Genomic DNA, 16,792 nt, shown 5'->3' on the forward strand with positions numbered 1-16,792 from the left:
AAGGACCTAAGTCCCAGGAACAGGTAAACATAGACAGCCAGACCTTGGGTGAGCCATCCATACAGCTAACACAGAATTGTTTCATACCTCTCTACCCAGCTTTGCACGCATCAGGCTGGACTTCTAAAGTCATGCTGCCTTGCTGTGCGTGCCCACGTGGGCTTGCTGGTGAGCTCAGGAAAAAGCTCTCCTCAACACTGAAAGCAAAAACTGCATCTTCCACTCACCAAACACAGGTTAAGGCAGGAGGAAAAAAGGCAAATAAATAAGAATTAAAGAGTGAAAGAGCTAGAGTGTGTGTGAAAAGGGGAGAACTGTAATCCCGAAGAGGCTGAAGCTGAGACTGAACTTTGATCAGAATCACAGACCCAAAGAAGATGTGTGAAAGCAGGAAAATAAATCAATAAGCAAACCAGAAATCTCTTTCCTCAATTTTATTTGAGGAAGTCAAATTTACTGAGCTCCTCACAAACTGGCTTTGGCTAAAATCACCACTAACGAGCTCTGACATTTGAAATTTAACTGAATATGAGCTAACAGCTCCCAGCCCTGCACCACCCATGAAGTTAACCGGGAATATTTTGTTAAAGCCGTAGATGGGTTAAACTGACGCTTTATTGAGAAGACACAGCGTTCACGAGAAAGTGTTTATAACGTCCACTTCACCTGATGCTTCCCTGCCCTGCCCTGGGATGTCTGCTTTTCTTCATGGAGACGACAGAGCACTCGGTCCCCTCCGCTCCTTCCCATCGCTGTTGTAATTATTTGCTAGCTTTTATGAGGTAGCCTTACAATCCCCTAATGAAGTCCTTTGCTCTGCAGCTATTCACAAGGACAGATTGGACACGAGGGGCTTCCACTTACAGAGCTGCCAGTCAGGGAAACCTACCCAACATTTAGCAAGCAGTTGTTAAGCCAGTCTATCACCCAGCTATTACAGACTCATCATGAAAACAGCTTGTTTTTACTGGCAATCACGTAAAATTAACCCTTTCCTTAAAGACAGAGGAAGGCTCTAGTAGACTAATTGTCGCACAGTGCTTGAACACGCTGTTTTTCTCTCCTGCTACAGCAATTACTTTTTATAAACACTCTCTGAACTGAAATAATACGGCAATTCATTTGTCCTCTAACTGTACACCTAGTTCACTCTGGTTAGTCTATGAAAAACCTTGTGAGAGCATGAACAGTAAAAAAACTGGAAAAAAATCAAAATTATAAAAAAAAAACCCACAACAAATACTACTCATCCTTACTCTACTCCTTCCCCTAAAGTCTGTACAACACAATTATCTTTCCATCAGTACCAGTAGCTTACCAAACTTTTCAGGCTTTTCTATCCTCAGTAATTACCCACTTTTTTTTCTAAATGAAGCAAAACCCAACGGTGTCCCCCACAGACAGACTCTACCCAAGGCTTCTTCTCACTTCTTGTGGATTGGATGGCAAATTTGATCCTGCATGCACGGCTAGACAGCAGGCCAGGTACTAAACTCAGGTGTTTAGAGCTATATCCCTATAGAAGTGGTGTAATCCAGCACCCACCTTGCACTAAACGCCATAAATCACAGAGGCATTACGCTGGGTTCAGGTATAGTCTGCAGCCTAGCAGAAATATTGTAGAGACAGAATGAGAAGGAGATCTTGCTCCTCTACAACCCATGGCCAGTGATGACCAGCCCACATGAGTTACTGGCCCATATCCTACTAGTGCTTGCCCAAATGAGTGAACATCCCCCGGAACTCAGTGGCTTTGTATACATACAGAAAGTTTTTCTCCTGCATAAATGCCTGTGAATAAACCATCAGTAATTAGGATTGACTTGCAGGAACATGGAGCCACCGTGGCACCTGACACATACCAACACACCTGTAGGCTCAGCATTTTGGAAGATTAATCCAAATCAATTTTGATCTGGATGAGGAAGCGAGGTCATCAAGGGGAAGGTTTAAAATTTGTTGAGAACTGGGCATTCACATGTCAATCAGGGCCTTAGTGTGGATTTAGTTTCCTAAAATGAAACATCAAGAAAACATAAAAATAAAATAAAATTAAATGGCTTTGATTATTGCTCGAGTCTAAGGGGAAACACAGTCCACCTCCAGATCTGGCATTTCAATGCGTCAGACCAGGAGCTGTCTCCAAGCCATGATACACCCAGTTCTCAGTCTTGACCACATGGTTTTTGGTGGTGCTTAAACACCAAGCACCTCCATCCTTGGTACAACCACATCAAGGGCCCCTCCAGTGGTCCCACTTCGGCAAAGTCCACAGTATTAAAATCTCCCAGCTTTCAAAACAAAGTGACCAAGGGCAGGACATCTTGCTGGGTGCTGAACCAGGCCCCGGAAGCATTTGAGAAGTCATTGTAGGTCAGCCAACGCCTTTGCCATAGAGAAAATTCCTGTGTGGAGCATCAAGTCCACAGTATTGCTTTGTTTGGGACTGGGGAGAGGACACGAAGTCAGGTAGTGACGCAGAGTCCAATATTAGTGATGCAGCATCTGAAAGCATCTTCAGCCCACATCACACCTAAGGAGGGGTAAGACCTCCACATACATTAGTCCATGCTCCAGTGCAGCAGAAAAACCTGGTCTATGTCTGTCTCCAAGGAGCTCAGCCCTTTCCCAATTAAATTCAAGATGAGGACATGGAAAAGGCTTCCCTCTGACTTCACCCAGAACCCAAGGCCATGCACCTCAGCACAGACACAGGCATCAAACCCCCACAGCCCCTTCTCCCAGATTGAGAGAGTCCTATAGACGGAGAACGAGAGCCACACTTTCAACTGTAGACAATCCTTCCCCCTCCACAACCGCCTAAACACCAAAGTAGTCAATTAGAGTCTCTGTCATAATTAAGCAGGAAAGTGGCAGCAAGACTCTGTGCAGTAGCCTGGGAGCAAGTGGGGAGAAAATGTGCCCACAGTCCCTCAGGAAGGCTTCCCCGCACCCTCCTGACCTTAATTTGAGCCATCCCTTTGTGCAGGATGGGAAAGATTTGCTTTCTCTTCCCTGGAGGAGCGCCTCCAAAATGGCACTTTTCACTCTGAATCTGTGTTTCTCTTAAGGGTGGGGAGCAGGAACAAATGGAGGGCGGAGAAGGAAAACGGTTTCATTAAGCCGAGCCATGCTCAGTTCCGATTTCACACGGGTGTGTTTAAATGCAAGTGGAAAGGCTGTGATGTTCTGTGGGTCACACAGGACCGGCAGCCCATCCTGGGGTTAATGGCAGCCCATCCTGGGGGTAACTTCCCATGCACCTCTAGTGCAGCAGTGTGAATGATGGGGAGAAGAGAGCTTCCTGAAAAGGCACGTACAAATTAGGAAGTAATCTCCCCAGAGAGACATGAAAGGTGGTGGGATTGGGGGGGGGATGAAAAAAAAAAAGAGGGAAAATGGGGAAAAAAAAAAGAAAGCTACAATTCAGTCCTTTATTTTTGATCTGACAGCAGGGAAGGAAAGAGTTAAACCTCAAATCAGGAAAAAAAAGTTAAAGGAAAAAAAAACTGCACTACAACCACATCTCCTAAATTTCCAAATGCAGCCCAAGGACGATCCCATCTAAAAAAAAAAAAAAACAAAACAAAAGAAATACAAAACCGAAAAAACCCACTCAACAAAAACAAACAAACAAACAAACAAAAACAGAAAGAGAAGCAATTTTGCTTATCCCTTTCTCACACACCTAGCAGCCACTTTTTTTTATTTATTTATTTACCTCCCCCTTTCAGAGCAAGGCCCTTATTTTCTCATTTAGTCCAACAGAGATTGTCCTACTGGAATGACCTTTTTTTCTTTCTCTCTCCTCCTCTCCTTCTTCCTCCCCCCTCCTTCTCGCTGCCTCCAGGCCATTGCCCTCGTGCCAGTAACTAGATAACACACTCTATCAGAGATTTTTTAAAAAATCATTGCAAAGGCACTAGGGCTGATAGTGGCATCAATCCTAGCCTGACACGGGCTCAGGTCAACCATTTATCTCTTCACATTGCCTGTGGTTACTGTGGAGGCCATCTTGGTTCTCTACATCTTAACAACCTTGCAGATGGTTCCTCTCTCTGCTCCGATAGCATCCGCACCCCAAGACTGGCCTTGTGGTTTTATTTTTATTAGATTATTATGGACTCCTCCATTTCCTTTCTGTGAGGCTCGCAAATCTTGGTTGGTTCCATTGCGTTCCCTACCCCCTTCTGAAAATAACACTGGGACCAAGCTATCAGGTTAAGAAATAGGGAATGTGGAGGTGAAAGGGTGGGTTTGCTAGGCTATTAAAAGTGCATATTTATGAAAAATACACACACAATGTTTTAGAGCACTTTCGCCTAGTCCTACTCCTGACATCCCACCTGCATGAGATGGTTATTTTTGGCTATTTGCACTCCAAAGACCCAGCAGCCCTACTCGAAGCCCAAGCCACCATAATGTCAGGTTCTATCAGGGTGCTGCCTAAGCTGTAGTCAAAGGAAACTATTCCCCAGCCTCTGCGAGACGTGTTCACTATGGCCAAATAAAGGGATCTGGGGTTTTACAATATCTAAAGTGACACACAGGAATGAAACACCATATTTTATTATAATTCTCCCTCGAGCTGAGAAGAGGGGAGCTGTTTTATTAACCCCTACAAACAAACTACATATCGAGCTGGACTCTGTAAACTCTTCTGCACCAAGGTAAGGAGGCTGAAGAGGAAACACTGCTCTGAAACACCCTTCAGCATCCACCTCCACAATACGGTGATGCAGGGCAGGCATCACTGCTTCCCTTGCAACCAGGGGGGAACAAGCACAAACCTATGGCCCTTCCTCTGCTGGCCAGGGATCATTAACAGGCTCCCACTCAGACCAGGGTGGGTCCATCCTCGCAAGCAGCGCATTTCACTTGTACGCTGCTTAACCACTCTCAAATTACTGTAGTGGTTTTCCTCATGGGCATTACAGCAAAGGGGAGCACTGGAGAAGGCAGAGAGTGGATTGTTAGCCCTTTTTGGCACTGTTTGGTGCTCCAGGAAAGACAGGGCAGTAGAGAAAAAGGAGGGCAAATGGAGGTGAACAGCCAAAGGAGACCAAAAGGACAGAGCGCAGGAATGAGAGTAAGCCAGGGCTGAACCAATCTCAGAAGGCTAAGAGAAAAAAGCTTGAAAGACAATGTTCCACCTTCATCCTTAAGCACCGGTGCTTTCCTGAAGTTATTGGATATTTTTTTTTAAACAGAAGATACTTACAAACATATCTGACCATAAACTGGAAGCCCACACATGTCTACAAACAGGGGCAACCAACTATGAGCCCTTCACCCTCAAAAACACGCCCATCAAATGTCCATGCAACATGAGGATGGCACTAAAACAGCATCGTGCATCTATTACACAGCGTGCCAAGACACTGCTAGCCCTGGAAGGGAGAGTCTCCTCCCATCACCTATAACCCTCACAGGCGGACAACACAGTGGAGAGATTGGTCTTCATTCCTGCCGTGAAAAATAAAGTAACATCCCTTTATGTCCTTAGTGCTCTGTGCGTCCAGAGAGCCTTTGATGCTCCCCAGAAAGCTGTCTGGGATTTGCCACCTATATGAAGCACCAATTATCACCACCAGGCAAAATTATCTTATCTCCTTCCTAATCTCCAAGCACTGTGGCATCCGGAAAGACAGAAAATGGCAAAAATAAGGGGGGAAAAAAGAATTAAAAGAGTGGCTCTAAGATCTGCAGAGGAATCCAAGGGATTTGGGGAGCTAGTCCTGATTACAGTAAGTAGAAGTTGAACAACAAGTAGTGTCTCTTAGGTGACTGTGCGTATCTCAGACACAGCCTTTGTGGGTTTTTTTTTTCCTTTCTTTTTATTTTATTTTTTGATGAGAAGTGAGCAGAACAGTTATCCTGGTATCAATCACCAAGCTAAGAATTCAGAGTTCCTCAGTACTCTAAGCTACTTCTTAAATCTCAAGACCTTCCTTTAATGCCATATTTAAAAACAAACTGAAGGCAGCACAGCATACCGAGACAGAGCCATAATCCAGGATGGCATTTTTATCTAGCAAGTTATTTTTTATTAGCCTTCTATTTCTTAATAGGGACCCCTTGAGGGTTAGGTTGTAGAGAATTCACTAGTATACCAGTTCAGCTTCCCCACGACTGACTTAATATACGTGGCATCTGCCCTCCAACGAACATTATATCACCCATCTGGGCCAGAGGAGGAGGGGGAGTCAGCGCAGGGAAACACCGCTCAAACAGCATGCTTGCATGATGATTAGGCCTGGTCCAGTGATCCGGAATAATAATCTGAAGGCTCACTAAGCATAATGGGTTCGGAGACATCCGAGCCTGGTCAAACCTTCCCATGAGCATCCTTTACGTGTGTTACCAGTGTGTTTTGCATGTCTCATCAGTGTCACGGTAGCTGACATCTCATTATGCAGCCAAGGTGGAAGTGGACAGGTACTGAGTGAGCATTAGAACTTTTCTTTTCCCTTTTATTATTTAATTCATATCTTCCCATTATCCAGTGTATCATGAAACTGAACTAATTAAGTCCTGTGGGATATACAATCAGTGCTCGGGTTTTTTTCCCTTTTTTTTTTCCCCCTCTCCTCTCAGTAGGCTAAATTGCATTATACACTGATACAAAAATAATTCTGAAACTCTTCCTTAGATAATAATAGAGCAAGTTACAAACACTAATGATGCTGAATGCAACAGTGGGGCAGAGGCCTGCTGCTTACTTCACGTGACCTAATAAAGCAATACAGGGCAAAATATTTCAAACACAAAGTCAGGCAAGGGCCTAAATCAGTTTCCAAAGGAAACCATAAAAACTATTCTCTGGGGGATGATGCAACACAGACCAGATCCCAGGAAAACTCCAAGTTGGTTGCCTCAAACTTCATGCAACTCACAGATCTCCAGCTAGCAACTTGAAACTCCCAGGAATTTTGGGGGTCCTCTAGATTCAGAGCTGAGCCCAGCTCAGACTGTAACATGCAAGCAACAGCTTGGTGACCAGATTTGAAGGGACGATACTTAAGTGATGGATGTTGTGTCACCTTCCAGAAAATACAGCTGTTTTGCCTTGTTGAGCGTTCTGACCAAAAGAGGTTCAACCTGAAAAGCAAATTCAAGTGACTGACTCAAGGAAGCAGCCTGCACAACACGAATAGGACAGCTAGCTTTTTTTTAAAAATTCTAATTTTTTATGATAGTTACAGACCAATTTTAAAGAAAAGTTATATTGAAATCACAGGTGGCAGAGCTCTTTTCCCTGTAGAATTAAGCTGAGCCATCAGATCATCCAAAACTTGTGCAGATCATCCAAAAATTCAGGTGTCTGGAGTTAAGCTCTTAATTTTCATTAAAATAGAACTTTATATGTATTTATCATGGCGGAAAAGGAGTTAAAGAAATGGGGGGGAAAAATGCACCTCTGAGGAGTTTGTATCTAGGTACAATGATCTTCTAGTACTTGGACTTTCTATATATCTAAGACAATAAAAGAAGTACAAAGGACAACTACCTCAGCAACTCATTGAGAAAGAGCATTTGTGGTGCTTGCTAATCTCTTCAGATAATTTTGGTGTCCTTGGTTTACACGTGCACTTGCCATTCAAACAGATGGCAAGGGAAAAACCATGATAATGTATATAATATACTCTGCATGTGACCAGAAAAATGGAGGACTGGGTCTGTCAACTAACATGGCTAAGGTCTAATTCCTGGATGAGCTACAACAGCCATTTAATGCAATTTTTAGCAAAGCTGACACACATATCCAGGGTGAATTGACTGTCTGGGTACGGCTCTGCAGAGTTGGGCAAGAGAAAAACGGACTATCTCCAGTGCAAGGCTCCTGCTGGTGAGAGCAGGCAGATCAAGCTGAGGGACATGCCTCTGGCACTCGTACACCAGCATCCTTTTGCATGGATTTCTCTTCAATGCTACCAGGTTGTATCTGTGACCTATCCGTAACAGGACTGCTAAAAAGTGTTGTACAAACACAGACCTGGAAGAGATCACCATCTCACTGGAGTTGGGTTCCCTTCTACTGGGGATATCACGTCACTCAGCCTCTCTCATACATCCACCACACTCCTTCCCAGGCATCCCTGGAGCCTTCTGCCCAGCATTCTCCCACCAGGACACTACTGCAAAACCTCATCACATTCACAGGCTACGTTCACCTCATTTCCAACCTACCAAATCCCAACAAATCACATATTAGTCTCTTCCTTATTGTTTTTTTACAAATTATGGACAGGTCCTATTAGGTGTCTTATAAAGATTGAAGAAAAAATCACTTCATCCTAAAACTTGTGTCACTTAGACTCAAGATCCTAGAACCAACCTTTTAAGAGTTGTTTTGTTTTCTACTCTGAGCCAGGGTTGTTCCCTCTTCTCGCCAATGCCCCCTCCATGCTCTTGATAGTACAATCCTCTGTCAGCCTTTCTGCAAAGCCTCTTTTTACTTTCCATGCCATCCTGGAGCTAATCCTGCTCCATCACCATCTAATCATCTCTGCCCCAACACATCCATAAAGCCCAGCTGTGCTAAGACACTGCTGAGTTATCAGCCTGCCTGGGCATTGCTCAGCTGGCAGAAGAGCAAGCAGAAAACAAAACACTGAGCAGTGTAGCTGTGCTGAGAACAGCTATGGATGAGGCCTGGTTTTTATGAAGTGCTTTGAGATCCTCACGTGAGAGTGCAATAGAAGTGCCAGATGTTATTATAAAGAGATGCAGTCCCATTACTTGTACACAGAGTTGTGCTGCCTGCTAATAGCACCATTATCCTAAGGCACGTGGTGCTATTAATGCGTTTCACTGCTTGGTGCTGAACCTGGGGACCATTATTTCCACTGGAAAGGTAAGGCCAGTTCACATGACATGATTTAAACCTCTACAGTGAAGCATGCATATGCTGCACCAGGTCGTAAATCTTAACAGGATGCTGTCAGCTAGAAAGGGACCAAAATTGAAACCATTTATCTGAACTCCCCACCCATCCACCTCTGCTCACCTAGGCCAGTTTTGGGAAGAGGGATAAAATGATTCTAAACGCCCGCTGGGTTCATTAAGCAGCAGCAAATCCCAGATCTAAAAGTGCTTCTGGCCTCGTCCTGCTCTCCCTGAATGAATTAATTCATTCAGGACACTTAGGACTTCCTCGATTTTCCCCACTCTGAACAGAAAAACTGCAGCGGGGACAGACCTCACTACTTTGTATTCCTGCTCCCACCTGAGTCAAAAGACAACCTGTCATCATCTCATTACTGAGACTGCAGGACCCACGACACAGCTGAGCTGTTCAGATCACAGCCAACTGTAGGTAATATCTCCTCTACGCTGCAGCCCAGGCTTTAGGGTGGTGGAGATGCCCTTATCATATTTGGGAAGGAAAATACGAATGAAAGGAGTAGTTACCATTTGATTTGGTCTTTGCCCGAGCAATTCCCTTTGCTGGCCTCCTTCAGTTGTCAACCAGCAATTTTTTTTGGCTTGGTTTTCTCCGTAGCTGGGCACGTTTCTGGTAACATAAGTACCAAGGCTGAATAGCAAACGAACACTAATAGGTAAAAGGCTACGTGTGACATTCCTTCACAGACCAAGGACAGACTTAACAGAATGAAGGAAAGCAATTGTATTTCAGGATACTCAGCTGCGATAGTAACATACATGTAAGTAGATTTGCAGGGCAAATATTCAGAGACTATAAAAGATCTAGAAACTGATGCTGAAAACACACCGAAATTATTCTGCCAGGACACTGCGGCTACTTCTAGGGTGGGGTGGTGGAGTAAAGGAAATGTCACTGCAGATAGCAGAGTTAAAATTTTTTTTAACATCAATGCTGAGCAAATTAACTTCTGTTTTTTAGGCTTCAGCCATGCTAAGAAGACTGCATGATAATTTGATTTAATAGATCAAAACCAGAATTTGTTTTTTATCCTGTCAGGTGTGTAACTCTTCCCACTTGCACTGCTGTGCATGGTAGGTCTCCACCACTTCCCAGGAGGTGCATATTTAGGAAAGGATGGTGATGAAGGGATATTTGATGTTCACCAAATATCCAGCCGCTCTGAATTTCTTCTCACAGGTGGCACAACCCAGTATTCAGCTCAGCACCCCCAAAAACTCTGCAGCACTGCAAGGACTCTAAAAGGACATTTTGGGTTTGCAATGAGCAATTTTAGATACAGAGCCCTACGATGATGTTAGTTCAGAGCCATACATTTTGTCATGAACTCTTTGCATATGTCTGTCTTCTAGCTATACCCACACATAGCACTGGGAAGACTGTCCCATTTTACTCCAGATACTGAAGAAGACCAAAACCCAAATATAACCAGAGCTGCACAGATGCCGAACACGAAGTGTCTACCAGAGAGCTGAAACTGTTTCTTATGGTTAAGATTTCTGCTCAAGCAACAGAAAATAACACTTCTAAAACAGATTTTGGATTTATACAAAAAAGGAGAGTGTTAAAAAATATATACATTACCCACAAAACAAGGTAAAGCTCATTTATGTCTCATAAAATACATGATTAACATAGTTAACCATTAATTCAACTGCACTGCATTAGAACTGCTATTCAAAGTTGGAAAGCATTTAATATTATATATTGCTGCTGCTCAGCCTAAATTGTTTTTTTTTGCCCCCTTTAAATGTACACAATATTACAAATTTAATTTTAAGCTGTTTGAATCAGTCTGTAAAAAAGATTTGATTATACCTGAGTGTTCTGGCCCCAGTTTTTCCGTATCTCAGTAATCTTGGCGGTAATTGGCTGATTAGCTCCCTCACACTCCATCTCTGCCTCAGTTTCCATGGTAATGTTACAGGAGCTATTATAGATGAGAACTTCATCTCTTTCCACTTTAGGGCTGAAACGAGAAGGGAGGTTAAATGGGGTGTCATCAATCTTAATGAAATGCAATTATTTTTACTCTTATTAATCATTGCAAGCCATTAGCTTGTGGCAACTCCTGGCCACCATTTGTCAAACTTTGCAAATTTCTGTAATTTTGTTTCCATTCTTTTATTGTTTATTTGTTTTTCCCCCCTTTATCTGCGCACACACACAGGATGAAAATACATGCAGTAAATATCTCTCAGTGATGCCTTTCTTCTTCCCCAAACTATTACAAATAGTAGCAAATGCCATTCTAGGACCAAGGCAGGAAGATAAGTGCAGACAACAGCTAGGGAATCAGCACTGTTAGGATCAAAGATGGACTCCTGCATGGAGTAGGGTTTGTTCATGTCTCCCCCCTCCCCATCTTACTCACACTTAGCAATAGGGAATGAATAACTTGCAACTCCCCTAGGGCAAGTGGAGAAATTGGAAAAACCACACAACTGGCTAACTGGTCCCTAATTCCAACTGTGAAAAAATGAGCTCATTTAGGGGTTCCAATTCCTGCTACCCAGCTGATTGCAATGATGCTTTGTTGCTAGTGTTGGAACATTAACTTAGTAAATTAATTAAACTTACTTAACAGCCCAGACTAAGCAGATTCGATATATGTGCCAGTTATACTAACAGACATTTGCTTTAAAACCTCCCCTTGTATAAGGGGAAGAAGTAATAGAAAAGGTGGTGGGGAAGAAATATTTTTTCCCTTGGTCTTGCTGCTGACAGCTGCTGATTTTAGTAGCATTTTGTTATGTGGAGCTATAGGATCCAACATGCCTCAAAATGAGGAGAAAACTTCCAAAATTTACCTCTACGGGCTTTGGATCAGTGTCACTTTTCATTCCTTCCTTGGTGATTGCTCCTTCTTCCTCCTCTGCCCATCCCACCATCAAAAACACTCACACAACTTGTGGGAAGGAGAGATGAGTCACAGCAACACTGACATAGCTCAGAAATTCTAACCCTTTTCTGAATAGCTAAGAAAGGACAGAGCTCATAATGAGATTTGCTCAACAAAATAGAGGATCATATAGGTAGGACCAGGATTTTCAGAGGTCTTCAGCTTCCTGAAAGCCCCATCCAACAGCATTTTTTAAAGTGCCAAAGATGGGAGCTTAAGTTCTACCAAAATGGACCCAGCTGGAAAGCCAACACTCAGAGCTTTGTTGGGAGGGCGACGATCAGGATGGTTTGATGAACCTGAAGTTTTCAAATTGTGCTGGATATGGCAGCTCACTGTGCAAACAAAGAACTGCTCTGACAGTGCTTTTAGGGGGTGTTTGTTTTGTTGCCCTTTTTCAGCGTTACAGTGTTAAAGGAACCAGCCACATTAGAAACTACAAAAAAATTTAAAAAAAGTCTTCTGCCAGTAACTGAACCTTTTTAACAGTCAATTTTTATTTCTATATTTAAATGAACCTTTCCCTCTGCTGTATCAATAATCAAAAGCCAGCCGTAGGGAACTACACATGCTTTTGATAGCAACACTTTGAGAACTGCTCTTGTCCTGTACAATAACTCAATGGACTGGGCTATCTTTCAAGACTGCATAGTACTTCTCTTTAATGTTACAAGAAAAAAACTGCATCTTTTAAATAACTCACTGTTTTAAAGGCAGAAGGGAGTGGTTGCTGGCTAGATGCAAGGCATGTGCCAAATTTGCCAGGCACTGAAGTCGATAGAAGGACCTTTGAGTAGTTGTGCACGTCTTTTTACAAAAAGTTAACAAGCTTTGCTTGTAGGCAAGGAGCCAATTCCTCCCTGTCCTCTAGGAAGTATATCCCAAAACCTTGATGCTGTAAAACTGCTAACAAATTGCAATGTTTAAAGGAAATATAAGAAAAGAAGGGGTGGCTTATTAAAGGGAATTCAGGGATGGATCTTGGTATCAGTGGTGTTCATGGCAAGACTTGCACTTTTGTAAGGAATATGCAGGTGGCGACTCCTTCTCTGGAGACATTCAAAACCCGCCTGGATGCGTTTCTCTGCGACCTACTCTAGGTGATCCTGCTCTGGCAGGGAGGTTGGACTAGATAACCTCCAGAGATCCCTTCCAATCCCTCACATTCTGTGATTCTGTGATTACGTGTTCATAAAACATAGGCTACAGTACAGACTAGATTAGGAGGAGCTTTATTCAAACCGCAGTAACACCAGTAAGAAAGAACAGGAGAGATTTAATGTGCAGTTAAGCCAGGAATTATTTCGGTAGCTCTGTCCCCATCCTGGGATGAATGTCTTAACTCTTGAAAATTTTCTCAGAACCCAAATCCATATATTTTTTATTATTGCTACTGTTGATGACTATTATTAATTACAGTAATCGATGTGTATTTTTCAGGAATTCCCCAAACAGTTCATTTCTAGTCTGACCATTTTAATTTTCTAACACTTTGCTACAAATTCCATTAGTATTTTGAAATGAAATATTTTTCTGAACTGAAATATGAAAAAAATGTTCTCAAATGTTCTGAAATAGGTAATTTAGTTGACTTTAAATCGTTTCTTCCTCTATTTCTCCCCAGACTTTTCAGATCAGGGAACTCACTTGAAATCAAACAATTTTCTTTGCCCCTGCACCCCTTCAGCAAGATTAAGTTTAGAAATAGATTAACCAGGAAAAAAAAGTCAATACTGTAGAAAATTCCTCAGCAGCCCAAGCTTTAATTTCCAACTACCAGATAAGAATGAGCAGAATAGGTGGAAATGTTAATGACAGTAGCAAAAAGATTGAAGAAGTTGGAAGAATGGGAAAATAGTAGGTAAGAAAAAGTTGATTAATTTAATGCAGAAATATCTCCCTGATAAAATTCCATGAAGGAACAGTAAACCCTGTCTCTGGGGCATTTAATATTAAGTTGGACAATAAGGAAACAGTCAGCAAACGGACTACACGGCTTTTCCCTCCACAGTAGCAGCCCAAACCAAGAAAAGGAGCAAGAAGAAAAACAATCATAGGAATAAACTCATTGCAGATGCATTTTTATCAGTAAAGAGCTGTGCACAATTTTGATACCCAGGGGGCAGGAAGCAAAAATCAGAGAGACAGATATTGGGGTACCCTGTTTCTCTCAAGTTTGTAGGTTACCTGGTTTGGTGTTACGCTGATGTGAGCAAAAGGAAGGTAAAGTTCAGCTAGACAAGGCCACAAGACTTTCTGGGACCAGCAGAACTGCTGAAATCAGTTTAATTTCAGGATTGTTTTTCCCCCCTCTAAGCCTTCCTACTCTCGTCTCCCCCAACAAAACTGTCCTCCCCATCTCCTAGGATGTTATAGGACACTACCCATGCACAATGTGACTCTGGACACATCAGCTGGCCAGCTGTATGTCTCTGCTGTCTGGCCTGCAGTTTCGTGGCAAACAACAGATCGAAGCAGATTTCTACTCTCCTTTCCCTCAACTGGAAATTGAGTTTCTTTCTGCCTAACACGGTTCTTCTCAAAACTAACAAGAATTTCATAATTCTTCAGAAGTCCATCCCTTATCAAACCCAGGTCGAATTAAAAAAGCTGGTGGGGAGGAAATGACAGACTGACAGGCAGATGCTGTAACTGTGTGAACCTGGTGGGTTGTGCTTTTTTAAAAACTTGGGAGGTTTTTTTGAAACAAGTTTAAAAAAAACTCTGCAACTTGTGTCTTGCTGTCTTTGTTCAGTAAATACCAGCTGGTTTCCTGCCCTCAACACAGGGCATCCGGAACTCCCTCTGGTGAATCACAACACCAGCATCTGATAAAGATGAGGACCAAATCTCTGCAATTCCATTAAAATACCTGGGCTGTAGCATCATGCACCAGCCAAGAATTAGTTCACCATGTACAGCAAATAATGGGCAAAGCATTGCAGTGATATTCTAATTCTTTATTTGTTTAATGTCTTTTAGAAAGTTTTGTTCATCTGTTTATTCCTTAATCCAGGCTTCCCTCTTACTCCTAGAAGTAAATGCTCTTCAGGTATAAATCCCTACCTCCACTAAAGGCAGCGGTGCCAATCAATACTCCTGGCAATTTGGCCTTGGATTTGCAAAGCCTGAGCCTTGAGTAAGTGCCTGAGCACCCTTGCTGAGTAAATATTGCACAGCCTGCTGAATTTTCTCTGCGACTTTTTTACTCATGAAACTGCTTGGAGAGAGGAAGGGGGGTGGGGAGGGGAAGAAGAAAAAAAATACTTCTGCTTTTCATAATGCCTAATCTTTTTCCCCATTGGCATCTACCAGATGTTGCTTTGGATCAGAAGATAAATATTAAAACCTAAGAAGGAACAAAGCAGGCTGTTTACGAGATGGATTCTCTGATGTCTCTCGAACACTTTAAAAAGAAGGGAGGGAAGGGGGCGGGGGGGGACTAGAGATGCTTTGATAGACGCAACGAATGAATTTCACAACCCAGCGGAGCTCTCTAGTGGTCTAAAGGCTGAATTGCTCTATTGGCACCACCTAAGAATTAGAAATTTGCTCCTTCAGTCCGTCATTTGGCAGGGGCCAATTCTGCCAAAGGTGGAAGACCTTCTGGGGGTTGTTACTCATGGATGAGCCCACTCAGCTGTTGGAGACACACAGCACTAACCTGGCAAAGAGTCCAGCGAAATGCCTCTGGGGTGGGTTGATGTCCCTCCGGTGCCACTGAGGTGGGCTGTCCTCACAGACATACAGGTAAGACACAGATCCCCTCTGGTGATAGGAACCCACTTTGACTTGGACATCACATTCAATGAAGGTGGCTTTGTCTCCTTGGCAGTTGACAGAAGAATGTGTCAGGCCACAGAAAATGGCCAAAGAAGCTGCAAAGGCAGGGGAGGAAAAAAAAAATAACTCAAAGCAGCCTACATGCCACTGATACTAAGCATATTTTGGCTTCTGACAGTTGTCATTGTGGATTCTTGATGTGCATGTCCCAATCTCCCTTTTGGTGCATTCTTTTTGAGGATGAGTAGGTCTCCATGCAACTCCTTCAGCCCCTTTTGCTTTGTATGAGCAAGCACATAACCTCCTTTGTGCACTGAGCATCGGGATGATCTTTGGGATCAAATTGTTCTGTCCAGGAGGAAGTGACATAAGTCATTAAATATGAGTATGGACATTTTTTCTGGGGAAAATAGACCACGGTTTACAGATCAGACATAAGGCACAACCCTTTTACCAGGGAGATATGACAGCTTAACGTCTATCACAACTTTGAAATCCAGAAACGGGTTTCATGAAAGCATTGCCACAGCTTGGAGGGCTTCTGGGGGATTTGTGTGAACTGGGATCTCCCAGCTTGCTTTGCACCTGAGTGTGACTAGAGTCTTGGTTCAAGCCTGACTCCAAGGATCTGGTAGGAAGTGTAATGAGAGCAGATGCTTTACTTTAAGGTGTATTTAAAGAACAAGTGGTTATGACAAAAATTAGGTTTTCTTCTTCTAAACCCGGACAAAAATTCTAAAAAATTAAGAATATTATGAACTGTCACTGAAGTTCAGCTTAGTTGATACGTTTGGTTTTAAAAGTTTAAAAAAGGAATCCTTCAAGCCTTAAATCATGCCAGAGATCAAAACTGTTTCTCTCAAACCCCTGAACGTAAAGACTTTTGGAGAATTATCATTGATCCTGAACTAATCAAACAGTTGCAATGAACTCCTGTAATACAGTCTGCACTGTAATATTCAAGAGTGTTCCTCAAGTATCAGAAATCCAGTTGAGGGGAATTTATCAAGAAGATTTTTTGTGATTGCTTTTTTAAGTTCCGGTTTGTTCAAAAGGTATCTTGTTTTCTGGGAAAGTGTCATCATCAATGAATGTCTTAACTCCTAAGCAATCCTGAAAATGGTTTTTGAAATGGTAAAAGTATGAAAATGCTGTATTTCCTATGTTAAAAGATTTAGCACTTTATGCTAAAAATTATT

The 16,792-nt window shown here is 42.7% G+C and overlaps 1 protein-coding gene across 1 annotated transcript in view; it reads right to left on the bottom strand.

The window, feature by feature from the left end:
* The window catches only part of PKHD1 (PKHD1 ciliary IPT domain containing fibrocystin/polyductin), a 265,896-nt gene that overhangs the window by 195,586 nt on the left and 53,518 nt on the right, over window positions 1-16,792 (bottom strand). The window contains exons 33-34 of the mRNA XM_086461672.1: window positions 15,475-15,688; window positions 10,727-10,877 (exon numbers count right to left, since the gene is read on the bottom strand). Of these exons, the coding sequence (XP_086317798.1) occupies window positions 10,727-10,877; window positions 15,475-15,688 (365 nt within the window). The remainder of the gene's footprint in view (window positions 1-10,726; window positions 10,878-15,474; window positions 15,689-16,792) is intronic.

The sequence above is a fragment of the Leptosomus discolor genome, chromosome 2 (genome assembly GCF_034619465.1).
Source record: "Leptosomus discolor isolate bLepDis1 chromosome 2, bLepDis1.hap2, whole genome shotgun sequence".
Taxonomy (NCBI): domain Eukaryota; kingdom Metazoa; phylum Chordata; class Aves; order Leptosomiformes; family Leptosomidae; genus Leptosomus; species Leptosomus discolor.